The sequence below is a fragment of the Penicillium canariense genome, assembly GCF_028826845.1.
Source record: "Penicillium canariense strain IBT 26290 chromosome Unknown utg000003l_segment0_segment0, whole genome shotgun sequence".
NCBI lineage: Eukaryota > Fungi > Ascomycota > Eurotiomycetes > Eurotiales > Aspergillaceae > Penicillium > Penicillium canariense.
The window spans coordinates 2858632-2885934 of record NW_026622730.1 but is presented as its reverse complement, the minus strand read 5'-3'; the positions used below and the strand labels follow the sequence as shown (position 1 = coordinate 2885934).

The 27303-nt window shown below is 48.1% G+C and overlaps 14 protein-coding genes across 14 annotated transcripts; 8 read left to right on the top strand and 6 right to left on the bottom strand.

The window, feature by feature from the left end:
• Positions 1-522: 522 nt before the first annotated feature.
• Positions 523-1784, bottom strand: N7482_005893 (uncharacterized protein; the record flags this gene model as incomplete). The annotated part of the gene is made up of 4 exons (XM_056688018.1): positions 523-1005; positions 1079-1316; positions 1386-1533; positions 1586-1784. The coding sequence occupies 4 exons, from the start codon at positions 1782-1784 to the stop codon at positions 523-525; spliced, it is 1068 nt and encodes a 355-aa protein (XP_056543573.1).
• Positions 1785-2125: 341 nt separating this feature from the next.
• Positions 2126-3052, top strand: N7482_005892 (fumarylacetoacetate hydrolase family protein; the record flags this gene model as incomplete). The annotated part of the gene is made up of 3 exons (XM_056688017.1): positions 2126-2281; positions 2334-2411; positions 2471-3052. 3 exons carry the CDS (start codon positions 2126-2128, stop codon positions 3050-3052), a joined length of 816 nt encoding a protein of 271 aa, XP_056543572.1.
• A 659-nt stretch (positions 3053-3711) lies between these two features.
• On the top strand, positions 3712-6047 carry N7482_005891 (uncharacterized protein; the record flags this gene model as incomplete). The annotated part of the gene is made up of 2 exons (XM_056688016.1): positions 3712-4290; positions 5190-6047. The coding sequence occupies 2 exons, from the start codon at positions 3712-3714 to the stop codon at positions 6045-6047; spliced, it is 1437 nt and encodes a 478-aa protein (XP_056543571.1).
• Positions 6048-7971: 1924 nt separating this feature from the next.
• Positions 7972-9156, top strand: N7482_005890 (fasciclin domain-containing protein; the record flags this gene model as incomplete). The annotated part of the gene is made up of 1 exon (XM_056688015.1): positions 7972-9156. One exon carries the CDS (start codon positions 7972-7974, stop codon positions 9154-9156), a length of 1185 nt encoding a protein of 394 aa, XP_056543570.1.
• Positions 9157-9318: 162 nt separating this feature from the next.
• On the bottom strand, positions 9319-9534 carry N7482_005889 (uncharacterized protein; the record flags this gene model as incomplete). The annotated part of the gene is made up of 1 exon (XM_056688014.1): positions 9319-9534. One exon carries the CDS (start codon positions 9532-9534, stop codon positions 9319-9321), a length of 216 nt encoding a protein of 71 aa, XP_056543569.1.
• Positions 9535-10701: 1167 nt separating this feature from the next.
• Positions 10702-11848, top strand: N7482_005888 (uncharacterized protein; the record flags this gene model as incomplete). Its single annotated transcript, XM_056688013.1, is given in 2 exon segments — positions 10702-10783; positions 10803-11848. 2 exon segments carry the CDS (start codon positions 10702-10704, stop codon positions 11846-11848), a joined length of 1128 nt encoding a protein of 375 aa, XP_056543568.1.
• A 590-nt stretch (positions 11849-12438) lies between these two features.
• N7482_005887 (uncharacterized protein) lies at positions 12439-13818 on the top strand (the record flags this gene model as incomplete). Its single annotated transcript, XM_056688012.1, has 6 exons — positions 12439-12583; positions 12714-12740; positions 12763-12909; positions 12963-13266; positions 13344-13598; positions 13650-13818. The coding sequence occupies 6 exons, from the start codon at positions 12439-12441 to the stop codon at positions 13816-13818; spliced, it is 1047 nt and encodes a 348-aa protein (XP_056543567.1).
• Positions 13808-14480, top strand: N7482_005886 (MFS gliotoxin efflux transporter GliA; the record flags this gene model as incomplete). Its single annotated transcript, XM_056688011.1, has 2 exons — positions 13808-14087; positions 14155-14480. 2 exons carry the CDS (start codon positions 13808-13810, stop codon positions 14478-14480), a joined length of 606 nt encoding a protein of 201 aa, XP_056543566.1.
• Positions 14481-14689: 209 nt separating this feature from the next.
• N7482_005885 (uncharacterized protein) lies at positions 14690-15589 on the bottom strand (the record flags this gene model as incomplete). The annotated part of the gene is made up of 1 exon (XM_056688010.1): positions 14690-15589. The coding sequence occupies one exon, from the start codon at positions 15587-15589 to the stop codon at positions 14690-14692; it is 900 nt and encodes a 299-aa protein (XP_056543565.1).
• A 652-nt stretch (positions 15590-16241) lies between these two features.
• N7482_005884 (uncharacterized protein) lies at positions 16242-17076 on the top strand (the record flags this gene model as incomplete). The annotated part of the gene is made up of 2 exons (XM_056688009.1): positions 16242-16302; positions 16346-17076. The coding sequence occupies 2 exons, from the start codon at positions 16242-16244 to the stop codon at positions 17074-17076; spliced, it is 792 nt and encodes a 263-aa protein (XP_056543564.1).
• A 691-nt stretch (positions 17077-17767) lies between these two features.
• N7482_005883 (Short-chain dehydrogenase/reductase SDR) lies at positions 17768-18713 on the bottom strand (the record flags this gene model as incomplete). Its single annotated transcript, XM_056688008.1, has 3 exons — positions 17768-17939; positions 18006-18122; positions 18301-18713. The coding sequence occupies 3 exons, from the start codon at positions 18711-18713 to the stop codon at positions 17768-17770; spliced, it is 702 nt and encodes a 233-aa protein (XP_056543563.1).
• A 688-nt stretch (positions 18714-19401) lies between these two features.
• Positions 19402-22832, top strand: N7482_005882 (type I polyketide synthase; the record flags this gene model as incomplete). The annotated part of the gene is given in 8 exon segments (XM_056688007.1): positions 19402-19432; positions 19620-20515; positions 20572-20778; positions 20962-21036; positions 21093-21329; positions 21383-21835; positions 21855-21914; positions 21978-22832. 8 exon segments carry the CDS (start codon positions 19402-19404, stop codon positions 22830-22832), a joined length of 2814 nt encoding a protein of 937 aa, XP_056543562.1.
• Positions 22833-23538: 706 nt separating this feature from the next.
• On the bottom strand, positions 23539-24009 carry N7482_005881 (GFA family protein; the record flags this gene model as incomplete). Its single annotated transcript, XM_056688006.1, has 2 exons — positions 23539-23862; positions 23908-24009. The coding sequence occupies 2 exons, from the start codon at positions 24007-24009 to the stop codon at positions 23539-23541; spliced, it is 426 nt and encodes a 141-aa protein (XP_056543561.1).
• A 445-nt stretch (positions 24010-24454) lies between these two features.
• On the bottom strand, positions 24455-26454 carry N7482_005880 (lysophospholipase catalytic domain-containing protein; the record flags this gene model as incomplete). Its single annotated transcript, XM_056688005.1, has 3 exons — positions 24455-25413; positions 25494-25648; positions 25757-26454. The coding sequence occupies 3 exons, from the start codon at positions 26452-26454 to the stop codon at positions 24455-24457; spliced, it is 1812 nt and encodes a 603-aa protein (XP_056543560.1).
• Positions 26455-27303: the final 849 nt, after the last annotated feature.

The following is a 27303-nucleotide window of genomic DNA, read 5'->3' as shown; positions in this document are numbered from 1 at the left end:
TGCAGAGAGGTGGGGCAATACTTTCTGCGGCGGCACAGTCATTTGAATATGGGGCGCTCTATGCTGCCGGGGGGATTGTTGCCACAAAGGGTCTTCTCCAGCAAATAGGTCCCGCATAGTCCCCGCAAAGAGCTGCTTTAGAAGTGGCGTAACAACGTTTGTCAGTTACGGAATTCGCCTCTTACACGAGCAGATGTTGTAGTTTTGCGCTATACTGGTAGTAGCATTGTTCGTCATCGTCATACACGCTTTTCATAATTTAGCAGATTCCGGTTTTCTAAAACTTAACTACATTACGTACCTACTGTCCCCAGAAAGTATATGGTAAAGCTGGATGAGAGTTCCGGGGGATTCTGAACTCACTATACACAATAATATACTTAATCAATGCTTGCATAGATATCTATCTCCATTGTTTGTTATCTGTTGACTATATATAAACGATAGCACTACTCGACTAAAGATGACACCTAGAAAACAATTTTCAAAAAGCCCTAGTTAACAGACAATTTCACAAGAAAACTATTGCAGGAAAGCCAGCGGAACCTCGGGTCCCCAAATAGCCAAGGACTCATGGCCCGCCGGCAAAATCCCAACTGGAGTGTCTTCATTGACCAGATCACCGTCAGCGTAGTGTTCAACCATGTTTCCTGCTGGGTCCCACCAATAGTCGAAAATTTGGGATCCCAGGATATGCCGGCCCACGCCCCAGACAGATCGATAGCCCTTACTGGCCAGCCATTGATGTCCTAAATGCTGGGTATCATAGTCAAAGACCTCAAATGAACAATGGTGAACGTGAGACCCCGTTTGGCTGGCGCCGAGGAAGAAAGAGTGGTGGTCTGTGGGGCTTTGACCCAGGTCCAAGTGCATGAACGTCGTCACGTCTATTCTGTGGCCATCGTTTTCCATGTAAAGCAAGTCTGTTGGGACTATATTGAAATGGGAGGTGTAAAACGAAAGGAGCTCTTCGAAGCGTGTTGTGGTGTAGCCAAAGTGGCCCAACTAGCAGCAACACGAGGAATCGTCAGTAAATAGAGAAGAGCACGTCAAATAGAGAAGGGAAAGTTCAACTAACTTTGTGCACAGCTGCGGGGCCAGGTTCGAAGCGATTGAACTGACGAATCCTCTGCTTCTCGTTTGGATAATTGGCCCTCAACTTCTCGGCAGGAGCTGTAGAGGCATCTTCGCGTCTTTCTTGGCCAAATATCACATTGAAAAGAAAGCCGTCCGGATCCACAATAGTCACCATCTGACCTCCTCCCGGGGCTTCAGATAAATGTTGCACTCGGGATGCTCCAGGGACCTTCAAGGCCCTGTAATGAAATTAATCACACATGATTAGTTTTGCTTTTGGGGATATACCGGCAAAGAATTTCTCTTACTTCTCGAATTCCTCCTTCGAGTCAACTGCGAATACTCCTCCCAAGAACTCCTTCGGTCCTTTGGTTGCATAGTAGACATATTGATCGACTCCATAGCCTCGGAACCAGACTTCATTTTCGGTTCTTTTTGCGATCACCATTCCGAAATCTATAATGTTTAGCTTGCGTGCGACATATGAAGGCACACCGGTGACACAAACTTAGCATGAAATCACACAATGCGTCCAAATCAGGAGTCTGGTATCGCATGTGGGAGAGCTTGGCCAATCGAACACGGTCTTTGACCTTGATGCCCCGGGCCAGGAGCCAATTAGCTTGAGACATGTTCTCCTGAGAGGCGCTTGTGTCGGGCACAGAGGCTACGAGATTGGCTTTGATCGACGACTCCATGGCTGCCATTGTGAGGATGGGGATGATGCTGAGATGTCAATTTGAAAGATCTGAGAAAGCCGAAAGGTGATCAGCACTGTGGCATGAAACTAATAGAGGCCATTTGGCAGATGTGGGTGAAGACTAATATACTCTATCCAACTCTAGGCCCCACATCCTCTTCGCCACGCGGGTGTGGTGGGACCTATGTTGGGGAGGCTTGAACCGCCTCTTTCTGGATATAAATTGAGGTCGCGTAATGAGACCCAGTGTCCTTGTTTTCAGAAAGATTGCAAGTCCGGTATTCAGACGCACTTGAATTCTCTAACATCAAAACTACATTTCTTACACTCCGTGTTTTCATACTAGAAATGGCCTTCAAGCAACTGGTTCGTTTCGCCATAGGAGACCGTGTCTCCTATGGCGATCTACTCAGCGTCGATGGCGGCACCTACAAAGTCAGACGATTGATTGGCGACCCTTTCACTAAGCTACTGACAACTGAGGAGATTGTACAAGTCGATAAGGTGGGTCGTGCATCCAACAAGTTTCCTCGTTCCCCTTTTAACGACTTGCCAGCTACTCTGTCCCATCGACTGTACTCCGCTCATCATCCTTGTGGGCTTGAATTACCACAGCCACGCCAGCGAAGCCAAGGTACGTATTCCGCGCAGGATCTAACTAATTGTACATGGCTTGCTGACGGGAATGCCCAGCTGAATATTCCGAAATACCCTCCCATCTTTGTTAAGCCGGCCGATGCGCTAGCTGGCCCCTTTGATACCATTGACATTCATCGCGACGCTCGTGACATGCTCGACTACGAAGGCGAGCTTACCGTCATTGTGGGCCGAGATGCGAAGAATATTTCCGAAGATGAGGCATTGGACTATGTCCTGGGCTATACGGCCGGAAATGACCTGTCTGCGCGGAATTTCCAGCTTCCTGAGGCATCTGGGATGCAATTTGGGTATTCCAAATCCTTTGATCAATTCGGACCTATTGGACATACTATTGTTGCGGCCAGCGAAATTCCAGATCCCCAGGATCTCCGTCTAGTCACCCGCGTCAACGGGCAGGTCAAGCAGCAGACTAGTACAAAGGACATGATCTGGAGTGTCCGGCAGATTGTCAGCCACCTCTCACGGGGCATGACTCTTCGCAAGGGAACCGTGATCATGTCTGGCACACCAGCTGGCGTGGGATTTTTCAACAAAGAATTTCTGAGGGCTGGGGACGTGGTGGAGGTGGAGATCGAAGGCGTGGCGTCCATCAAAAATGAAATCCGGTATCCCTGATACTGCTGTGGGGCCTAGATTGTATGCTATCTGATATGGAATTAAGCAAAATTGACCTCGATGAATAGAAAGGAGATAAGAAACCAATCGCACATGTCACACATGAATAAATCGGATCTCGGCGGACGGAAGTTGCCACAATTCGTAGTCCAGCCCTTCCCGCCACCTCTACCATCATCATCATCTTCCCAACACCGCATCACTAGCAGCATCATCACTCTCACTCAGACATCAACTGCTGGCCCAGACTCACGTACTTGGATAATGATAATGCAGGCTGGTGCTCTCTCTCGATCAGTGGGCCGTCGGCGACCCAAGACATCCAAGCAGGAACGCATGTGTCCGATATGTTCCAAGGAGTTCGCCAAGGCGGAACATTTGGCCAGGCATTATAGATCCCACACGAAGGAAAAGCCGTTCCATTGCGCGGACTGCGGAAGGGTCTATACCAGACAGTGAGTGGAGCACTCCTAAGAAAATGAATGGATGATGTTCATTTTTCGTTTAGGGACACATTGCTTCGCCATACGCGGTCCCATTGCCGCAGAGATGGATCGGGCGAGGTATTGGATTCACCGGAGGGAACGGGCGTCCTTCATGTCACTCCTCCCACAACGGAGTCTGGTGCGGGGGGGCTTGCCGCGGCAACATTGCACCCAATGTCACCGTCAACTCTGTCCCCACCTATGGGTAATATCGCGACGATAAGGACACCTTCGAATGCCACGATAGAACGTGTGGAGACGGCAACTGTGTCTGTGGACGGTGATATAAACGTCGCTTCGGCTTTGGATTTCCCGATCTCATTACCACAGCATCCGGGTGGTGATTTTCCGGTAAACGAAAGCCTGAATTTGTCGGATATACCCAGCGTCGAGCTAGAACCGGGTTGGATTTCTTGGCTGATAGGGGATAACTTCGACTTAGATGCCGTGAACTCGTCCTTATTGCAAGCCACTACTGGAGACTTCTTGGTTGTTGATCGGATGCCGGACGAGGATCCGCTTGCTACTGATTCATTCAGCGTAGGCCCACAGGCAACGGACACGGAATTGGCGCAGATCGGGGATGCAATAAAAGAGGCCTGGCATACCCACTGTGGGCAGACCACGTCGGGCGTCATATCCCCAGACCGCGCGAATGACCGCAATCAAATTGACGAGACTTATCGCCACGAGCTCTCTAAGCGCCTTGAGCAACGTGTGCAAACCGGAATTCTTCCTTCGACCACTTTCCTAGTAAGCATTACTCTTTTCATTCTTTGTGTACTACCACCTATTCTTCGAAAGTGGTACAACGGCCAAAGGAGGGAAATGAAGGACTGAAGCGCTGACTGATACGTAGCATCTTTGTCTGCAAGCGTACTTTACCCATTTCCATCCCATATTTCCTATCATCCACGAGCCATCCTTTTTGCCCTCTAGGCAGAATGCCGTTCTTCTGCTATCCGTTTGCTCTATAGGGAGTCTCTTTTTCGGCTCTCGGCGGGCAATCGAGTACGGGATTAGCATGTTTGAAAGACTCCAAAAAGCAGTTTTATCTGCGGTGAGTCAGAAGACCCGTCCGTTTCGTGGAGGCAGTCGGTCTGGAGCAAAACATTAATTGAGAGTTTGCCAACGCAGTGGGACATTATGATCATTCAACGTCCAGATTCAAACATCGTGGCCATTCAGTCGGCTTTGCTTGGGCAGACATTCGGCCTTCTTATGGGAGTACGTCCTTTGCCAGCCACCGGTTCTCTTATTCTGACATCTGAATCATGTAATATGCTCCAAGGCTAACATATTACCTCCGATTTCTTTCTGCAGAGGCCCAAAGATCTGGCGGGAATCGAGGCCTTTCATGGAAGTATAATTGCGGTGAGTGTTGGCAAACCGGTTTGTCTCGACAAGAGACGCTTGGAAATGCTGACCCCAAGGTTAAGTTGGCGCGCCGAGTCCGACTACTTGACCATACAGCATCACCAGCACTACCTACAAATCTTTCGAACCTCCCGAATGACAAGTTGCAATCCGCATGGAAGCATTGGATTTCCTTAGAGGAGAGGAAACGGTAAATCACCCATTTTTACCCGGTCGCTATAACCTCACTAATATCAATCAGCGTTGTGCTCGGAATCTTCATCCTTGACGCCGAGTTAGCAAAGATTCATCATCATGAGCCATGCCTACGTCCTGCGACTGAGCGTCTACCGATCATCTCCTCAGATAAGCTCTTTGCGGCCAGCAGTGCAAATGCGTGGCGTGAGCTGGTCCTGCAACAGACCCAGCAGCCTGGGAGCAGGTCGATGAGGGAGCGAAGTCTTCGAGGGGAGAGTGACTTCCAACTCTGTGCCACTCTTGAGTCCATCAGTGCTATGGCCTGTGAGTGCCGGGAACCTCTCTCGACCACACCCCATATGCCCGAGAAGTGCCAGGAAATGCTCCTATCTTGGTACGAGACGCATCTATCTACTGTGTCTCCTGGTGTGGTCTGGGAATATCCTTTAAGGATTCTCTGGCATTCCACTTTCATCCTCCTATACTCGGATCTCGACGCTCTTGAGCGAGCCTGCGGTAGAGACGGCCCTGAGGCAGCCCAAGGAGCCATTGAATACGCTCGGCAGTGGGCAAGTTCCCAGGAGGCAACCGGATCTCTAATACACGCTATCTGCATCCGAAAGTACTTCGAGTCAATGTCTATTGGGTCTGAGTGTCCACTACAGATTCCCACCTGCCTTTACCACTGTGGGATCATCTGGTTTTGCTTTGGGCAATTCGGGGATAGTAGCAACGGAGCATTAATGGACCGCAGCTTTCCAGAATTAGATCTGGCTGGAGTGCATGTTGCCGAAATCCATGCGGCAGAATTGAGGAACTCTCAAGTCGAGCGGAAGGCTGTGAACCAGGTCTTTAGGATTGTTGGCCTGCTGCAGAGCATGCGCCATTGGAAGCTATCTTTGAGCCTTGCTTCAACATTACTTGCGCTTATCGAGGCGCAAGATAATGTTTACTAAATTTAGGACCTTTGGTATCAAGTCAGTGCGGTGTGAAACCTCCTCTTAGGATTCCCAGCGTCTAACAGTAATTTATCTCATATGATTCGACCAGCAACGATTCTGTATGCAGAGCAAGTGAAATACTTCGCTGCGATACATATTTCATTACGTTTTGTAACTTCGAGGAGTTGTTGTCAACTTCGGGAAGAATTGTATCGCCTAGGTAGTAACGCCTAGGCCAATAGATCAAGAGAGTGTGTATTGTAGAAGGCTAGCTGCGCGTGTAGAAATAGGGGGAAATGTGCCAAGGAGCTAATCAAAACAGGTTAGTAGCTAGCTGAATAATACTGGTGGAGGCCTTATTTTGACAGTTGTAGCTAAGAAGTAGCAACGGAGGACACATTTTTTAATAAGTCAATAGATATAATATCGAGTGATGGGTATTACTTGAAGATAGAGACCTAGGCATCCGGAAAGTATTTGAAAACCAGAGTGATTCAAGGTGATGACCCCGTGGGGGAAAAGTGTGGATTGGAATTAGAGACAGCGCGGGGAAATCCCGATAACATAGGTCCCACATTCATGTCCTGGGCAGTATAGAGTTTCAAGCCGAAGAGAACGAATACCTCGAGCGGAGCATATGTTTTTCTAGAAAGACTCTGGTCTTTTAGTCCCCCTCCGAACTGTCGCATCTCTGCTAATTCTTACTATACTCTTCCATGCCTCTGACTGATCTCTTTTTCCAACCATGGCAAGCCCATCAGTACCTCGAAAGCCTTGGGCACATCCCTGCCCAGCAGCGACGAACATCAGCCATTTCCGAGACTTCCTGGAGAGAAATGCAGAAAATCCTTCCCTGTGTGACTCGTTCAAAAGTGAATATTGCGCCCTGTGCACATTTAAAGGGAGTTCTCGATTCAAAAAACACTCGTTCCTTGCTTTGTCTTCTAATTCATTCTATCCTCGTCTATCGTAGCGTCTCTAGACATAATATCTCACAAACGCTGATTTGGGAAGAAAGTAAACATATTGTCCTGAAGTGCAGACAGTCATACAGACAGCCATGCAGGCCCATGTGGACGGCCTTTCGTCATTATGAAACAGAAGGCCGATCAAATGATTGACCAACTGCTCTCCATGTACCGATTCAGCGTACAGTTACAGATTACTGAGGAAGACCGGTGCATTGTCGATTTTGCAGAGCGAATCCGGGTACGATTTCTTGATTTGCGCCAACTCACCCCTCACAATTGAGGAAAGCCGAGACTAGGACTCGGTGAGACCTTCCTGCGCAGATATGCAAGGTAATCTAATGTCCCCACTTTCGATTTGCTTCGACTATCAGCAGACAGGCTATCTTATGGGTTACTGCAATGGAGTCCGCAATTAACCCAACTTTTTAACGATGGGCGAGGAAACGGGCCTAAGCCTACTGTGCTCTAAGCCCTTCGAATGATTATACTAAAATCCAGATGTTTCAAATTGACCAAGTAAGTGGTGGGTTTTTCTAGTCCTTCTCATAGGGTGTGGTGGTGAGAAGCTGAATCGGGACTAACATAATGCCAAGACCTCCCTCTAATGCTTGTTTTCCACTTTATTCATTATCTCGGAATGTAACCAAGCGACATTGTAGGGGGGCGATGCGGATGTCCGACGGGGCTGCGGAAGAGTGCAGTTCGCAGTCCCGGGTGGGGAAAGCGGCCGGAGATAACGGGTTGAGAGTCCTCTCACGCCATATAAATTTAGTTTAGCCACCGCTCCCAGTGAAAAAGGCACCTTCAAATGGCTTTCAAACGAATGCTTTCTATCGTGACACCCAGCCTACAAACTGACAACGTTTGCGGGAAGAATCGGAATAAATCTGACAACAAAGAAGGCTTGTTTATATCAGAAAAGAGGTTCCCACCCAACTGGCCCTCTGTTCTCTCAGCACTTCTTAAGCATGACGACTGTATCCGATCATAAGCACTGGCTACTTGCAACAGCCTCAACAGAAGATAGACTCGAGCACCTCCAACATCAATATACCGGATATTGCCATGCACTCGTGCCATTCCTCGCCGATGCGAAGAAAAACCCCGTAACACTCTATGACTTCCTCTCGACGAAACCGACCACATCTAAGTTCATTCAACTCATTGATCAATGTCCCCAGATCAAGGAACTGTTGCAGAACTCAAACTTCTCATCCACTGTGTGGGCCCCGAGTGATACTGCCTTCCAAAAATTGGGGAAAAAGCTGCCAGAGGAAAATGTTCTCACTTTTCTCCAGGCGCATATTTCGCCGAGGTTCCTGCCTATATATTTCCTCCTGACAGCTCCAACTATGGACCTTTTACTCCTCCCTGGCCAATTAAATGGCGCCCAGAGAGTAACAGTTCGCCCTTCACTCACCGGACTTGGAGTAAACTCCAATGCGACCGTGATCGCGCCCGACAATCTGACGACAAACGGTCTGGTCCATATAATTGATCAGGTCCTCCTTCCTCGGCCAGCAATATACTCTCTTATCGCTGTTCTGCCGCCGCATGACTTTGATTTATTCCAGACAGCAGTGCAACAGTCTAAAGCAGCTCAGGCTATTCTCCATGATCAGTCACGTCGCGGTGGAGTCGTTTTCATTCCCACAAACCAAGCCTTCCGCAAGCTACCAGAAGACGTCCAGACATTCCTCTTCAGTGACCAAGGAGCTACCTCGCTCCAGGCCCTCTTACTTTATCATATCGTTATCAATCGGACTTTATATTCGAATCGTTTCTACGACATAGATTCTCCACCAGAGCACTTTATACAGACACCAGAAGCCACGCCTGATCATACAATTCCTACTCCAGAGACCCAGGCAGATTCTATGTGGCGGGTTCTCAAGGGTACTCGTCGCTTCTCTCTCTCTACTTGCCTAGCAGCTCAGCCGTTAGTGGTTACTGTGACACGACATGGAGGATTGATCTCGATGCGGGTGAACGAGATTGCAAATATAATAGTGCAGGATGGTTTGTCCAGTGATGGAGTGTGTCATATCGTGGATTCGGTTTTGTTTCCACCCCCACAGAATGAGGGAGATACAAATAACGAGAGGGCTCTGTCAGTTGAGGATGTTATCTCGAGGCTGGTCCAACTTTTGTAAATAGCTGGGTTTCCAACAGAAGAGCCTACTGCCCTGCATATAGAGCCTGCGATAGATATTTCATCCAGCATATGGCCAAGATGGTATTACATATTTCCATATTTAAAGTTACCTTTATAGTCGACTCTTGCGAGCTGCGCCTTCAGCAGCTGCACAAGTTTGTCAGCTGCACGCATTTTTCGTGCCCGGCCCGATATTTCGTAAGCTAGGTACATACTCGACCGTCCCTCTCAAGAGATACTTGACAAACTCGAGGATGTCCAGCGACGTCTCAGTGATTGGATCTTTGTACTCGGGTCTGCTCAGAAGCTGGGCCATTTCCGCTGCAAACGCAGGATTCGTTATGCTAAACAGCTCGTAAAGCTTCTCGCGACCCATGCTGTCTACATCCAAGATGAGCGGGTCACTCAAACACTATTACCCATTTTGGACTTACCACTAGAAGGAAATAAAATGTAATGGACCTTCCTTTCCACCAGTCACTTGCGAAGTCATCCAGCAAAACTATCGTGCGAGATTTCGGGTCCTATTCTGTACACCCGCGACTTCTTGGAGAGCATTTGCCTTTTCTTCTATTCAGCTGTCATGATGGTTAGATCGGTCCTAGCCTACCATGGGAGGTAGGGTCTTGTAGGGTTTACTACTAGATAAGAGATTAGAATGGAATAATTGATTGTCCTTCCAATGTGGGGAGGGAAGAACTATCTATATACTTCTAACGATGCTTATATAACATGATGCCCATCGGGGCCGAGCAGTCGGGCGACTAGTGGTCGTCCGGATTATCATAGTCACGATTATCGTATCACCACCTGTAGACTGCCTAAGGCAGTAAAGGTCCTAGGACCACAGGACGTTGGTAAGCTGACGAAGACTACTACTACTAACTAAGCTAACCCTTAGTTTACTAATTAACTTCTAGTTAACTAATAACCTTGAGTAGTAAGCCTTGAGCCCTGCATCGAACCCTTGAACCCGTGCAGATCTCATATCAATCACTTTTAGAGGTCTCGGTTCGAATCTCTATATTTTATATGATCTAGATGAGACTTTTTGGTTGAGACAACCTATGTCCTACATACTCGTACTCTATATGTAGCTAGCTACCGGCACACTTACTGTGACTAGTTAGCCACGCGTAACACTCAGCTGGTGGGTGATTATTCTGTAATCATCCTGGTTTGCTCACTGAGCCTAACCGAGCATCTTAAACCGACTACTGACCCTAGTGTGACTAACCTGATAAGCCGCGGTAGATCCCATTCCGGGCTAGGCTGTGTCGGTGGGGTGTTTCGTACTTATGCACCCCCCCTTTCGACCCCGGTCTTTTCCGTCCGGAGAGGGAAGTTCACATTCGCAATACGAACGCTCCATTGAGTAAGACGAATGAGGACCCTCTTTGGAAAGGGTGGCCCCCGGGGCAGTTATCTTGGCGGGGCTCAGGCGTACCTTCAACCCGATCGAGATCGAGGCAACCGACTTTCTCAAAATCGAAGATTCTCACATTGTCCTCTTTGTTGATTCATCACATTGATTTGAGGGACTATGGATGTCAATGTGCAATTCATGAGCGACTCGGCTAAGCGGCGACGCGACCAGAATCGCCTAGCGCAACGCAAATTCCGCGGTGAGTAGCCCGTATCCAGCTGTGTCGATCATCCCGCTGATCGGGGTTGTGTTGACAGAGAAGAAGCGGCGGGCAGCGGACAATGGTGCTCTAGAGACATCTCAACCACCACAGTCGACTTCAGCTGTTAACAACGTGGACATCCCGATCAACTCCTTGCCGGCGTTCGCGAATGCACTCCCCAGACTGACAGGAACTCCGTCTCCAACCGAAATCCAGATCCCTAGCACAGGGCCAGGGCCCATAGACCACTTCGATCTCGACGCAATTCACTCGTTCTGGGATCAAACCAACCCCGAGCTCACCTTTCCATTGTCCGATCCATCGCCCCTCCAGCCAAGCTTAGCACACGCGAATCCCACTCACAGCAACTCCTCCGGTCCCGCTTCACGCACGGCACCCTCCAACAGCACATCAAGCCATCATTCGAGGTCGCTCTCTCGATCCGCAGACAGCCATTGCCCGCCATTCCATCGCAGAACATCCGATTCCGATATTCGCCCAGGGAGCCCAGGCCTCCAGTTACCACAATCCCACAACGACGATACGGTACTGGAACTCATTACATCTGCAAGAAGTGACAAAGGATGGATTGGCACGCTTCACATTGCTGCTCAGAAAGGCCACGAAAGGATTGTTCGAGTCCTATTACTCCGTGGCAACATGGATGTAAATGACCAAGACAGCGACGGTCGGACTCCCTTGGTACACGCGATCATCGAAAACCACGATTCAGTAGTCCGCCTTCTACTCTCCCACGGCGCTCGAATAGGCGTGTACGATCGCGAAGGTCGCTCGGGACTGCACTGGGCTGTTTTGCGCAGAAGACTCGGGATACTCCAGCATCTACTCGACCATCGCGCCAAGTACGAGCGGAGTTTGGATCTTGATGTGTACGACAATGCTGGCTGGACCCCATTGCACATGTCCGTAGATAGAGCCTTCGAGGCTGGAGTGTTGATGCTCCTCCAGGGAGGCGCGGACGTCACTGCCAAAGCACACAAATGTCCGTATACGGGCAATGTCGTGCCGCTGATGGATCGTCAACGACAAGGTGGGCGATAACGTGGGATGAGGGCCAGTGTCGCATGGAGTGTGGCTCATAGACTGGAGTGATTAGGTCTAGAATTATGTTTCCTTTTCCTCTCGTAGACCATCAATTAGTTTATCCGCAGCGGAATTCTATAATCTAAATCAATCCCTGTCGTATTGCTACCTCGGTGCCCAAAATTAAAATTCTCACTTGGGTTTACTAAAATCACTTACCCGGAATGACTGGCGGGGGGATTTCAAATTTTCTTTTCCTGCAGTCTGTGTGTAACCCTGTTGCTTCTACTGTAGGACTGACTGTTCGTATTCAAGTAGTGAAGCCTGGCGCTGACTTAAGTGGAGAATGGCTGCTTTCCTGCAGTAATGCTGACTGCAGTGATTTTGTTGGTCTGAAGGGAACGCCGATCAAAAAAGCATCTGTTGACGAACTCAACCCACCTGAACATAATGCAACCACACTTGAAGACGGTAGAAGGCAGTCTGCTCTTGGAGATCACGAGACAAAAGTAGCTTTCTGTACTGGGGTCTCAACCGACGATCCAAGCAAATTAGCAAGTCCCGTTACGAGAAGCCACATTTCCTGCCATTTAGCAACCTATGCCAATATGGAGCCTGAAAAGAACTCATGTCAAGCCAAAGTCGAGAGTTCCTCGGACCTTCTGGAGCCGGAAGTAAACACAGACGAGTATCCACAGGGCGTTAAACTGGGATTCATCATAATCGGTCTTCTCTTTTGTCTTTTCTTGTTAAGTCACGACCTGGGAATCCTAATCCGAATGTCAATATTCACATAGCACATGTGTTCATAAAAAGGCTGCTCTTGATATGGTATGTTTTCAGAAAGCTTTCTCTACCAACGATTCCCTTCTGATCACTATAGACTATCGTCGCAACGGCAATACCAAAGGTAACAGATGATTTTCACTCAGTTGATCAAGTCGGCTGGTACGGCTCAGCATGTTTCTTGACTTTGGCTGCTTTCCAGTCCTTATGTGGAAAGCTCTATCGTTATTGCAGTCTGAAGTATACTTATATTGCCGCTGGACTAATTTTTGAAATTGGAAGTCTTATCTGCGGTAACTTTTGTCTTAATCCTATTACTACTCTTCTTTACTCTGCTAATCCTTAGAAACAGGAACTGCCAGAAACAGGACGTCTCTTATCATAGGTCGGGCAATAACAGGTATTGGTGGCGCAGGGTTGTATTGCGGTACCTACACAATCATCGCATTTATCGTGCCTCGGGAGAAGCGGAGTCAATATACTGGACTGGTAGGACTTTCATACGCCATTGAAAGCGTTGCAGGCCCTTTGATCGGGGGCGCATTCACGGATTCCGTCAGCTGGAGGTGGTGGTACGGCAACGAGCCCCCAAATGAAGGTGACCTTGGATCACTCACCATTCTTCAGCTTCTATGTGAACCTTCCAATCGGTGGATTTAGCATCGGGCTTATTACATTCTTTTTTGAGCCCCCTCGGTCTGCAAAACCCGTGAAGGATTTCCCTCAGAGAGATTATTCTACAATTGGATCTTCTCGGCGCTGCCTCGATACTTGCGGTTTTTGTTTGCTTTCTTTTGGCCATGCAATGGGCTGGTGTAACTAAAGCTTGGGATTCCGCTGCGGTTATTGCATGTCTAGTTCTCTCTGGCTTTCTTACCATCGTCTTTTTTGGCATTCAGTTCTGGATGAAAGAGCGAGCATCTCTTGTCCCCCGGATCCTTGTCAATCGGACAATTATTGGAATCTCGATCTTTGCATTCTTGTAGGTACAGTCCGCGCTCGGCATATTTTACCAAATTCTAACGTCCTGCAGCCAAAATGGGGTCAATTTCTATTTTACTTATTATATACCGGTCTTTTTCCAATCCATTGATAACTATTCGGCCGCACAAAGTGGGATTTACAACTTACCTTTGATCTTTGGAGCCTGTCAGTATCAAAAACAAGATTCTAAGGCCTTCTCATCAATCAATGCAGACTAACATTGTGGTAGGCTTATTTGCCATCATATCAGGTTTTCTCATTGCCATCAATGGCTACTACACCATTTTCATGGCCATTGAAAGCGGCATTTGCACGATTGCAGCCGGTCTGCTCTACACCATGGATGTGAACATCCCACTCCGCAAACCACTCGGCTATCAGGTCCTCCTTGGGGTCGGGCAAGGCTTGGCTATTCAAGTCCCAGTCATCGTTGCCCAATCTTTTGCTAAGCCAGAATACATGTCCCCAACAACCGCCATAATTCTGTGTAAGTTCGCCATTTTTCCTAGTCACATCGTCAATCACAACATTGATATGTCTCGTCGGTCTTCTAGTTTTCCAAATGACAGGTGGGACCATTTGCATCTCCTCGGGCCAGGGCATATTCATCAACCGATTATTGTACCATCTGTCTCAAATCGCTCCCCATATTGATACCAACACAGTACTGGCAGCTGGAGCCTCGCAGTTGCGCCAGGTCATACCGGCTGATCAGATTGAATTTGTACTCAGGGCTTATTCTGCGGGGCTGAAAGATACATTTGCCTTGGGCATTGCTTTAGCTGGCTGTGGGTTCTTAACCAGCTGGGTTGCGCCCGTGAAAGATCTCAAGAAAATGGATGGGTTGGGGGTTGAAAGTGAATTAGCGCTGGGAGCATAGTGCGAAATTTAGTTGGTGTCTTTTCAAGTTTCGAACGCTATTAAATGCGTCTCTAGATTTACCAGGCACTTTTAAATTGTTGTTAATAGATGAATACAGGGCATCCGATGGTCTTTTAAGTGACCTCATACGAGGTTCATCAATACATAAGATATCGTTTCCAATAGCTTGTTTAGCTGAACAAACAACCAATACATACAAGGATATCATTAAATGGCCTGCCATATTAATATAGCCACACCTATAGCTAATGGATTAGTGAGCGAGAGGCCGGCAGGCGCAGAATTCTTGCTGCTAGTAGTTGAGCCCGTAGCAGCGCTAGTAGTTGAGCCCGGAGTAGTTCCTGTAGTGCTAGTACCACTAGAGCTTTGGGTAGCAGATGATGAAAGGGAGGACGATGAAGGTGATGGCTTGGGACACAAGTTGTTATACACAAACTGCGTAGGAGCGCCACTACAAGCGGTCACAGACCCAGCATCAAATGTGCCGTTCGGATAGATCCGGCAATTGCCATCGGCATACGGCGAGTTGTCTGGATTCTCCGCATTAAAGACGACATAGCTGCAGGAATCGGCCTTTGCACATTGACTCAAGCAGTCCGATGCACCCGAACTAGCAGAACAATCGTCAAAGCAGTCACTAGGCACCGGGTACCCGCAGCCCGAGGCAATAGCAGAGGGAGTCGCGGTGGCGGCGCAGGCGCCAGCGGTAGTGGTTGCGCTCCCGCCAGCACACACGGGCTGGCTGTAGACGGATAGGGTAGGATTGCCGCAATTCGAACTACCTTTGCTCGCATCGAAGGATTCACCCGGGTACAGCCAGCACGTACCGGTGCCCGTGTACGGGTTGCCGGCAGCGAAGATAACGAAGTTGCAGGGAGGGTGGGCGTTACAGTAGTCCCAGCAGAAGGCCCTGCCGTCGCTGGCGACGGCAAAGTCTGGGCCAGGTTCCGGGTAGCTGCAGAGACTGGTGATGAGGGTAGATGTACAGCTTGGTGCCGCGGCAGTAGAGGTAGTGGACGTAGCAGATGTCGCTATAGTTTCAGTAAGAGCTGCTAGAGCCCGTGGAACTAGTAGGGCGATAGAGACCCAGAAAGGAGCGATCTTCATGGTAGCGAGCGTAGGTAAGGAAATAAACGTGTCCAAAGACTGGGAGAAAGAAGTATTAGTATTTAATCAGGAGCGGTGACTATTTATACCTAGGCAGAAAGGGGCAATTAGCACTGTCGATTTTTAATATCACGTGGTAATTAGTGGAGACAGATATAGGTATATTAGGAAGGTTGTATCCGCTATCCTGGTGAACTTGGGGTTTTAGCGTGTTTTCTGGGTGACTAGCTCGCTCTGTACTCCGGGAGCCGATAATTTCCCGAGGCGGCAGTTTTACCGTCACCTAGATCACACACGAACGACACACACTTTCAGAATGATGACCGAAAAGATGTTCCCACGATTCAGTTTGATTGGGAGGCCTGAGTTCCATAAATCTGGTTTCAATTCTCTTGTAGTACGGTAAGCGTCAAATGAGGTAGTAAAATAATCGCAGCTCCTATCACTAACGTGCATTAATGCCTTCCAATAAACTTGTCCTGTTCTGGGGCCAATGACTTAGTTCCTGACGCGGACCCTCAGTCCATGGCTCCCTCTCGCAGGGAATGGAATGATCATATCGCGGACCACATCGATGTCTCTTTCCCGAACAATATCATAAAGCTCTAGTGTCGGGCCATCTTGCCCACGATACAGATCGTACTTGCGGATAATGGTTGCCAAAATAATAGACATTTCCTGGCGTGCAAAGTTCATCCTGCCCAAAGATATCAGTATGGATCGACAGACAGAATATCAAAAATAAACCATAGGAAGCGTACCCGATACAATTTCTTGTCCCTGCCGGTGCATCGCTCACTTTTCAAAATAATGGCGACCATGACACATACTGGGCGGCTGTGGAGGCATGGCACAAACGTCTCCTCGTTTGGGATGGTCTTCCTGGAATCAGCACTTTCTTCGGCATCACCAGTGATCTTTTCACACTTTACTCCGCTGCTTTACCCGATCAACCAGAGTCTACAATCGCAGCGCAATTTGATCCATTTATCCAGGAGCTGGAGGAACTGGGACTAACCTATACCTACGAGACAAACGAGCAGCCATCTTACTATGATCACTTTGCCTACTACACGCCAGATCTCCCTTATGGAGACTATGCGACAAACTCAACGATCGGTGGAAGACTGATTGCCCGAGACACTGTGCGTGATAATCTTTCTGATTTAACTGCTGCCTACCGCAATATCACCGCACTACCAGGATACCGTATCAACGGCATTGCTGCCAACGTCACACATTCTCGAGTCGGCAACACCCCCGCATCAAATGCTGTCGTTCCCGCTTGGCGTGATGCTTTATACTCTGCCAATATGGACGTCTATGTGGCCCCAACTTTTTCACTTGGCATTTTACTCGAACACCAGGCACAGATGAACCACAATCAGGATCTTTTAAGATCTATCACACCGAATGGGGGTACGTACCTCAATGAAGCGACCTTCGACAACCCAACCTGGAAGGAAGACTATTTTGGAAGTAATTAACCCCGGTTGCTGGAGATAAAAATGAAGTACGATCCAAACTTCGTGCTCTACGGACCAACGTCTGTGGGAAATGAGCACTGGAAGGTCGCTTCTGATGGCAGACTTTGCCGGGCCAGTGCTTAAAGATTTCCAACCTTTTATCCTGTGGACCAAGTTCAAAATACGGGCGAAAATATTGAGTGAAATTTTGAATAGATTTCTGTTGAGATTTTGCTTTTGCAGTTTATTTTTGCTTAGATGTCTGCGCAATGGGACCCCTGAGAATAATACGCAAGGTGGGTTATCTGCCAAAAATTTCATCCCACGGACAGAATCCACTTGTGCCTCGGAGTTCATATCATACATAAAATTCCATTATTAAAGACGAAACTTATGGACAACCTTGTCCTAAAATGCCAATTGTACAAGACCTCATGGATTCCAGAAACTCAAAATAATGATAGGTTTATCAACACATTATCAGCACCCAAGGTGTCTAAATAACTTGTTAAACTACGAGTTATTGGGATGGCTCTGTGAAAAACCAGATTTCTTTGTCGCAGCTGTAGAGAGTCAAAAAGAATAATTTCATTGTAGTCATTCATAGTGACAAAAGATAGAAAGGATAATGCCCCGTTCAATTGCAGGCACTTCGTAGGGGCCGAATACCAAACATAGCGATTGGAATCGCAGAGCAAGACCTATCTTTTGTCTACCAAGGCTCCTTATAGCCATCAAACTTGAAGAGCTTGCCACTGTGAGTCTCCAAGGTAGACGCATCAATGACCTTGACGACGCCAGCGGCACTGTCTTCGATGGTCACAGCAGCTTTTTCGAAGCCGAAAGCTTCGGCGCCTCGGTTGCCGAGATCAGTCTGAACCCAGCTATTCCAGGTACTATGATTAGCCCATCACGCAGGAATAATTTGGGGGTGAGATATAACAACTTACCCAGGGTCAACGGGGAAAGCGTTCAACCAGGAGTCCTCAACGGAGATTGCCTTAGTGTACCAGTGCTGAACACCCTTTGTGGGGGCGTAGGCAGCATTTTGCATGGGGATGAAGTTCCTGTGAATGGTTAATAGACTTGTTCAAGCCCAGGTACAAGAGCCGTCCACTAAGGGTAAATGGACTAGTATTGATGGTTCACTTACTGTTAGTAACATTAACACTTGTTACAGGTAACACAAAGAGATTGATGAGACTTACCGTCAGGAAAGCAGAGCTAGAGCCGATAGTTACCCACTTGGGAGCCTGGGCCTCCTTGAGGAGGGGTCGGAAAGCCTGATAGAGATAGATGAAGCCATAGACGTTGACATCGACATGCTTCTGAATATCGGCAACTTTGACCCCAGCGACCTTTGGCCAAGAAAGAGCGATACCGGCGTTGGCGATCAGGATGTCGATGTGGTTGATTCCCCTGGTGGCTAGAGTCTCCACACCCGCAGCGGGATCAGTAGGAGAGAGAGCATCGATCTTGATGACGTCCAACGTAGTACCCTCGGCCTTCGGCAGATCAGCCAGAGCGAGAGATGTTGGGTGGCTTGGGTCACGATTCGCAGCGATGACGGTGTGATTGGGCTTCTTGAGGTATAGTTCCAAGATACCTTTGCCGATGCCGCGGTTGGCACCGGTGACGAGGACAATAGTGGGAGCCATGACGAGACGCGAAAAGTTCTATGAGAAAAGAAGTTGCGTTGATTATCAGAGGGTGGATGGTGATGGTTAGATGTGGAAGGTGAGATACAGAATCACAATCCAAGGTTCGTGGGCGAGATAGAGTAGTGAGAGACGCGTTAAGCACAACAAATACCTATCTGTTTCCCACACAAAATGAGGATGCTTAGTGCTATGATTTCTAATCACGATGACTAGTCACTAGGATAGCTTGCTAATAGCTGCAAGGTCATCGTTGAATTGTCGCCGAGAGTCGGGCAGCGGGCCGATCGATTCCTTTGTTGTGATGCCCGCGACAGGCTTAAAGCGGCGAGTGTTGGGAGCCCGAATTCTCAGGCGGAAATAGACCTTGGTGCCTAAATATAGACCGTCCTAAACACCGTCCTTCACAAAGTATCAGTCTTTCATCTTTCTGCCGGTCAATAATAAGGCTCCACACGAAGCATTCATGTGCTGGTGCACTCGGATAGGGTTGCTGACACTGGCCGCTTTAAGCCAGTGTGACCGTGCGCTTGGTAAAAGTCTCTGAAGCATCACGCAATCAATAGTGAAACAAAGGAAGTCGCTACCGACAGGAAAGACTACGGATTGCTGATCTCATGAATGGTCAGAAATTAATAATCCTTATCCACAAATCACTCCAAGCGTGATGCTCTGTAATGTTCCTGAGATGTCGAGATTCAAGGTCAGCAGTATGCAAGGTGAGCACGTTTACTGCGGGCCCGCAGAAATAAGCAGCGAAAAATAAGCAGAGTGGGCCATATGCATAGGCTAGTCCGAATTGGGCATAATTTCCTTACTTCTAATCTTCCTGTAATGGTCCTCTTTGGGTGACAGCATATTTTTGGTATACCCCTGCCAGTTCAATCAGCCCCTCGGCCACCTCAGATAACCTTGTGGCATTGAAAGAGGAGACGCTTGCTCAGGTTGAAGGCACCTCCCTTCAGCCTAATACTGCTGATACGGTTGAAGAGGCTCTTCGATCTTACTTCTCGGACTCGGTTTCCAAAATTGGCTCTCAATTTGGGACTGAGTCTTACCTGTCCGTTCTCAAACCAATCACTCAAGCTGCCAAGAGCCCCCTAGCTCTAGATGTCGTGCGCTTGTCAAAAGACACACCGGCACTTGAATCATCCATGCGCAAGAAGCTGCAGAAATCTGGATGGATCATTAATGAGCAGGCACTCCCCATATCGTCGACAACACCGAGTGTCATTCTAGTCCTTGATGAGCTTTCGTCTCCGTTGCTCACACAAGCCAACGAAGAGCAATCGAAGGAGCTTAAAGAGCTCATTGGCTTGGGCAAACAGTTGCTTTGGGTTACTCAAGGTGCACAGCATCAAGTGACCAACCCCGACGCAGCCCTTGCCCACGGCTTGTTCCGAGTGATTCGCATGGAAGACCCCAATGCCAAGCTGACCACTCTAGATACCGAGCGATCGTCTGGCGCAGCAACCGAATGGGCAATTGATACTGTTCTCCAGTCTCTCCGGTCGGAAAGACAGAAAGAATTCATCGAGACTGAATACGCCGAGAGAGGTGGCATTCTTTACGTACACCGCGTCGTCCCGGACGAAGCCATCAACCAATTCAAGCTAGACGTGAAGGAGGGTACCGAACCAATTGTTCAGGATCTGCACAAACCTGGGCCCACAGTTTCTCTACGGGCAGAGCGTATTGGAACTTTCGAAAGCCTTACATGGGCAGAGAACGGTACTGCTGAGCTACCTGTGCAGGAAGGTCGTGTTGAGGTTGAGGTTTTGGCTGCCGGTGTTAATTTCAAGGTTAGTATCACACTTGTGGTATGATCCTATCACAAAAATATTGACTGTGATGATAGGATGTTGCTGTTACCATGGGCATCATGCCAGAGAACGAGTACACTCTGGGCTATGAGGCTTCCGGTATCGTGAAAAGATTGGGACCTGGCGTCACAAAGTTCGCAATTGGTGACCGCGTCTGCTTCTTGAATAACGGAAGCTATGCCAATCGTCTTCAGGTCCCTGTTGGACGTGCGCATGTCTTCCCCGACGCGATGTCGTTTGAGGTATGTTTATTGTATGTTTCAAGTTAAACTCCGGAGTACTTATCTTGAACAGGAAATGGCGACAATCCCGTCGGTTTACCTGGCTTCAATCTATTCTCTATATCATATCGCCAATCTCAAGAAAGGTCGAGTAAGGGTTTATTACTTCTTCCCTATTTTGAAATATACTAATATCCTTCGCAGTCTGTCCTTATTCACTCGGCTTCAGGTGGTGTTGGCCTCTCGGCAATCCAGCTAGCTCAACATAAAGACACAGAGGTAAGTCGCAACCCCCTTCTCCTTTCTCTCTTCAGTGTGTACTAATTCTAGTCCAGATCTTTGTAACAGTCGGAACTGAAGAGAAGCGACAATTCCTCGCGGATAATTTCGGCATCTCTCGTAACCACATGTTCTCTTCCAGAGACACGGATTTTGTTGCTGCAATCTTGAAAGCGACCAAGGGTCGTGGTGTTGACGTGATTCTCAACTCCCTAACTGGAGATATGCTTCATGAGTCCTGGAGAATCTGCGCAGACGGGGGCACATTCGTCGAGATTGGAAAGAAAGATATTGTCGACCGTAATACGTTGGCAATGGAGCCATTCGACCGGAACGGTTCCTTCAGGGCCATGGATTTCTCCACACCAAGGATATTTCGGATCCTTTAATTGCCGATCTTCTGGATGAGATCTTCGATCTGGTTAATGCTGGCCATGTGAAGCCTATCAGCCCAATCACAACCTTTAGTTTCGGCGACATCCCTTCGGCCTTGCCTTTCATCCGCAGTGGTCGTCATATCGGAAAGGTAATCATCTCCGATGGCGAGATTCCAAATGTACAGGTCCCAATCAGACCAGGAACCCAAAAGCTTGCGCTTCGTGGTGATGCCTCCTATTTAATCATGGGTGGTGTGAAGGGACTTTGCGGCAACCTGGCTATTCATATGGCTCAACATGGAGCTAAGCGTATCATCGTGGTTTCGCGCAGTGGCATCGCAGATGAAGCTTCACAAAAGAGGGCCAAGAACTGTTTGTCATACGGCTGCAAGATGATTGAAGCAAAGGACGATGTCGGCGACGTCAATTCTTTTGTGAAAGGTGTTCCGCGAGTCGTCGCCGGTCATTGCTGGGGTTATACAGGGAGCTATGATCCTTCGGGTAAGTCAAAACATGAATTCTTATTCTCAAGTATCTTTTCATTGACTCTGTTGTACAATATAGGACAAACCGTATGAGTCCATGACGCTGGAAGAGTACCACACCGCAATCTACGGCAAGATCCAGGGCACTTGGGCTCTACACAATGTCTCTCTCGAACGCACGCAGCCACTAGACTTCTTCACCCTGCTTTCCAGTATTTCTGGAATTGTCAGCAAAAAGGGACAATCCAATTACTCGGCTGCAAACACTTTCCTCGATGCGTTTGCCACCTATCGCCAGTCCCTTGGACTACCAGCTAACGCGCTCGACCTTGGACTGATTGAAGACGTCGGATACGTCGCTGAACATGGTGGCATGGACAGTCACTTCGACAAACGACAATGGGCACCAATTTTCGAGCACACACTACGCCAGATACTTGATCTTTCCATCCTACAACAAACCTCGTCCCCGATCAACGCGGTTAGTAGTGCTCAGTTGATCACTGGTATCGGATTCCCACTACCCGACGACTCGAATCTTATTCGAGAGGCAAGATTGGGTTACCACTTCGGACAGAGCGCAGCTGGTGGATCGGGAGGCAAGGATGGCGCAAATAAGGGCGACCAGACTATTCGTGCCTTCTTGATGATGCACAAATCTGGGGTGGATAAATCAGCTCTCGTAAAATTGGCTATTGAGCTGATGGCTGCTCAATTCACAAAGATTCTTCGCCTCGAGACTGAGATGGAACCTGCGAAGTCTCTTATGGCCTATGGTTTGGACTCCCTGGCTGCAGTTGAGTTAAGGAACTGGGTGCGCTCTGAGCTGGAGGCTGATCTCACCACCCTCGACATCACCAACGCCAGCTCCTTGATCGCACTGTGTGAAAAGCTCATTTCGAAATTGCCACAACCTGAAGCTGTGGCTGCTTAAGTCTTTGGATGATAAAGTAGAACTGTCTTTACACAGTCCACTTTGGTTTAGTTTGGCTTTATGGCGGTCCTCAATAGTGCTACCAAGAATAGGGAAGGAAGAGCTCAATCTTTGAAAATAGACTATCTTACATGCTAAATACCCAGTAGTGAAAGAGAACCCCAGCGACCATCATTCCGCACGCTGGCAAGCATGGCTAATCTCGCTCTTACCTGGAAATCCCCATTATCGGTATATATGCACATATATACACAGGACTTTGTCCGCCGGTGGGACTGTCCTGTCTAGGCTGCCGCCGCTTTAATGAGAGCGATTAGGCTCAGGCTCACTAAATGTCAACACGGGCTTATGCTGAGTAAACCAGTTAGAACAAAAAGTATTAACTATAACCAGTATCTCCATTCTCCGGTACCCACCTATCCTGCTGCTCCGTCTAGAAGGCGCTCCTTATCATAGGACATATTAAACACCACCCCACTAGATAGTATTTCTCTTCCTTTTTCTCTGCAGACTTGATACCTTCGCTGAATGCACAGGATTGTTCCGACTCTCTTCTGGCTGTAACAAGTCTTAGTATTACTCTTAGTAGTTAATAATCTTAAAATTATTCTTCAAAGGCAAAAAAAAAACAATCTCACACCGCGACCGAGAATTCAAACCAAATTGATTTCCTTTAATTTACAAACTAAAATTTCGAGTAACTCACTCAGTACCACTCCTCCTTTCTCAAGTCGCTGACGGAGTCAATGTCATCAAGCGTGCCCACTGGCACAAATATTAGGCCGCGCCATCCCTGCATTTTAGCTTCGCGATAGAGCACCGATCCACAATGGCGGCAAAAACAGATATGTCCATGCTTATCATCTGGCAAGACAGCGTTGAAGGTGCTGGTGCTGATCTTTGATATACCCGGAATAAGAGAGCACCACTTCCATGAGCTTTTCAATTTGAAGCTCGTCTTTGACATGACAAGGTTAGTGGTAGTGTATCCACCGCCGATCTTGCGGCAGCGAGGACAGTGGCATATTATCTAATGGAAAGACAAATGAGTAGATGAAGAAAGGATCTCGTCCACGCTTGTTCGGAAGTATGGATTTGTCACCTTCCGGAGTACAGCAGCATCTTCATTGGTGATTATGTATTTGTTCACGGTGCATAGACACGAACCGGTCAACATGTTGAACCCCTCGAGCATATGATTCTTAGAGAGAAAATTACACAGTTGCATGAAATCGTCCGTTGATACATTTAAATAAAGGTAGAACATTTGACCCCCTCGCGGTCAGTGATGACGTCTTCGACTGCGCCACCAATGTCCCCAGCTGCTGAGGTCTAATTAGTCCACGATTCCGGTTGATTTGGGAACTCTGCCCTCTATGCCCCGCGTTTTGGTCTGGCATCCTTGGAGGTACCTAAACACTCAATCAGAGTTGTGGCGTTGTCCGCAGGCTACTCCCCGCAAAGAGCTGCCGTCTCAATCTCATGTGATCGACTGATCATGAATTCCACTTTCTAACAGCGAAATGCGTATTGAAAGGCACGGGCTCTGGATTATTATTGGATAAATATGCTGATAGCAATGTTCACACGCTGGGCACACAAGTCTGGGCTGACAGATTCGCTTATTGTATCTTCTGACGCGGTTCATAAACCATTGGGGTAGTCGCATTGACGGTGCCATTCCAACAATATTGGTGGAAACAGTCCACACACGCACTGGGCACCGACGTATTAGTTCGCTGTAGGCTGCGACTAATGATCGCGCAGCCAATGCAAATGCCCCATTCGGTCGAGTTTCCCATGGTAGCCACGTTGTATCCATTCAGCACCAGCTTGTCCCGTTCAGTGTCATTTAGTTCAAGTGTTAATGTCGAGATGTTCGACATGTAGATATATGGGCTATTTGGAATGTAGACGACCAACGGAGCCGGAGGCTCGCCCGTGCTATTAGTTGGATCACAGCCAAAAAAGGTGGGCCGTCCATTTAAGCCTAGGTTGACAAAGGTGTTCTGATCTGGAACGGAGGGAAAAGCAGTCCCATTCGAAATTGTTGAAGAGTTGCTATTGCGCTGATAGGTCGCCACCATGCTGGTCCCGTTGGGCCACCGTGTCGGTGTGTCTGCCGAGCTGTCAATGGCGAAGACAATGTCGACTTTGCGATTGGCTTGTAGGAGCGGGTAGAAGGGGATATTTTGCAGATCCTCGCCACCGTCAACAAGGACGAGAGCCTCTGCTTGAGCATTACGATTGCTCGCTTTATTGAAACCGAAGAACGGATTGGGCTCATACACTGAAACATCGTTCGACGAGTCATTGAGACTTTGTAGAAGTGAAGTAGTGAGGCTCTTCAACGTGCGTTGAATATCGGTGTTGTTGATTTGAAGCAGGGCTTGGTTAAACAAGGATGAAGATGTGCCCATGATGAACCCGACATTATCGAATCCGGATATGCAAATGTCACTTGCTAACGTCCCATTTGTGAAATTCGAGCCCAGAACCTCAAGAGGCATAAAGCCGTAGGTTGTTGGGTCCCATGTACCCAATTCCCATGGGTTGAACTCGTAAACTGATGAATTTAATGCTGTTTGACGTTTAAAGACAGCCAAGTCAGCGAAGGTTATAGCAGAATATGTCCGTAGATATAAGATCAAGTATCCTTACTTAGATTCTGCTCTGAGGGTGCTCGTTCAAGAGCAATAATAATCGGCATTGGCACGTTTCCATCAACAAATTGCGTTGTTGAAGCGATAGATGACCACGTATAGGCGGGCCCGCCCTCGGTAGCATTCACCAGTTGGTACGACAGCCCACGACCCCTAGACACTGAGTCATTAATATTCAATATTCATCTCTCAGAACAACATACGGGAGGGGACATGCCAAGGATGTGAAGGATCTTGGGTAGAAAATAAGCAATTTCGTACCAGTAATCAGTAATTGAAACAGGGAATCCTGCCTCCTCTTTGCCATCTACATTTTGGCGGAGCTGCCGAAAGTAGCCCGCATCACCTGTAGGTCCGCTCAGGACTGATTGATCAAATTCCCAAACACCACTGGCATTAGAATCCAGCAGTGCAGTCACGGTAGTAAAATTGTTCGTATAAATTGATCCGACCAGCCAGGAGCCACCACTAAGGCCAGAAATATATGTAGTTGATTGCACGAGTCCGCCTAGGTGGCCTGGCGCAGTCGAGTTAGTCGCCCGTTCATCAAATGCAGTAAACGCCCCGGCTCCGTTGAGCAGAGCTCGGTAGCCGCCTCCTGAAAACGCGATCCCGATGTTAGGAAGAGATGCTGGCTGATTCTTCGCAAAATATTGGGTAGCATTGAAGTCCGGAACGTTCACTCGCGTGAGAAAGGTCTGCATCGCCTTCAATCTTTTGCCTTGACGCTTCTGTAACCAATTCATTTCGTGCTGGCTAATGTTTACCGCAGTACGCAAGCTTGGATTAGGCGACGGGCATTGTCCTTTTTCTGGTGTATATCCATTAGGCGCATCCGGGAAAGCTCTGGAAATAAGAGTGCCGGTAGGGGCGTCAAGTGATAACTTGGCAAAATGCGTAAGACCAGAAGCGAAGCCGACAACGAAGAGGAGAGGTATCTGGATTTTCCAGTTCAGCATGATGAATGTGAAGTCTCTGTTCTCGGGGGAAAATGGAAAGGATAATTGAGCTGGACTTTGCTAAGGATTGTTTTAGCTGAAGAGTGCAAGCAGAACAGTAATGTGACTGTCAATGTATTTGTCGGTTAATGGTCTTCCTAATTTTAGGCGTCGGTACGACTTGGAAATCCGATGTGAGTTTTAAATCTCCCGGATACAAATGATTATACTGAGAAAAGATGGCAGTAGCAGTATATACCTAGCAAAGCAGAGGACTCGGAATGAAATGATGGACTTGTTCCGATACTTCCGGCAAACAACCGGGCGGCGGGAGTCGTCACCATCACGACTTGCCCAAAAAGGGGATCAGAGGAATGAAACGGACAGCTTGACCGGTCCACGGAGCCAAAAGCATCTACTGGTTGGAGCCAAGAGTTGAATTAGCCATTAGAGCTGATTGATGAGCTCAACGCCACTGAATCACGATGATCGGGCTCGTTAAGCTCATTGGTCGCTGCGGTGCCTTGGCAGCGGAATCCGCCACTGGAGGCTTTTAATCGTCCACACATGATCGATAAATTTACCCTGAGGTCAATGAGAATCTAGCCATGACTTCAGTAAAAATTAAAAGTATGATCAAATCCGTCGACTCTTCAAAGAGATGCGATGGTGTTTGAAAATTTAGGTGTGTTTCTCAATGGCTCCGTACTGACCAGCTATGAATATTAATGTTCCTGGATGATCGTCCCTGACTTGCATGTTTGGTTCAAAATACAGATTAAAAAGGAACACATTTGATTTCATGACGTCTGAAAGCCAGCAGATGCATTCTAGAATTCAATTAGCCAAAGACAGTCACCCGATGTCTCC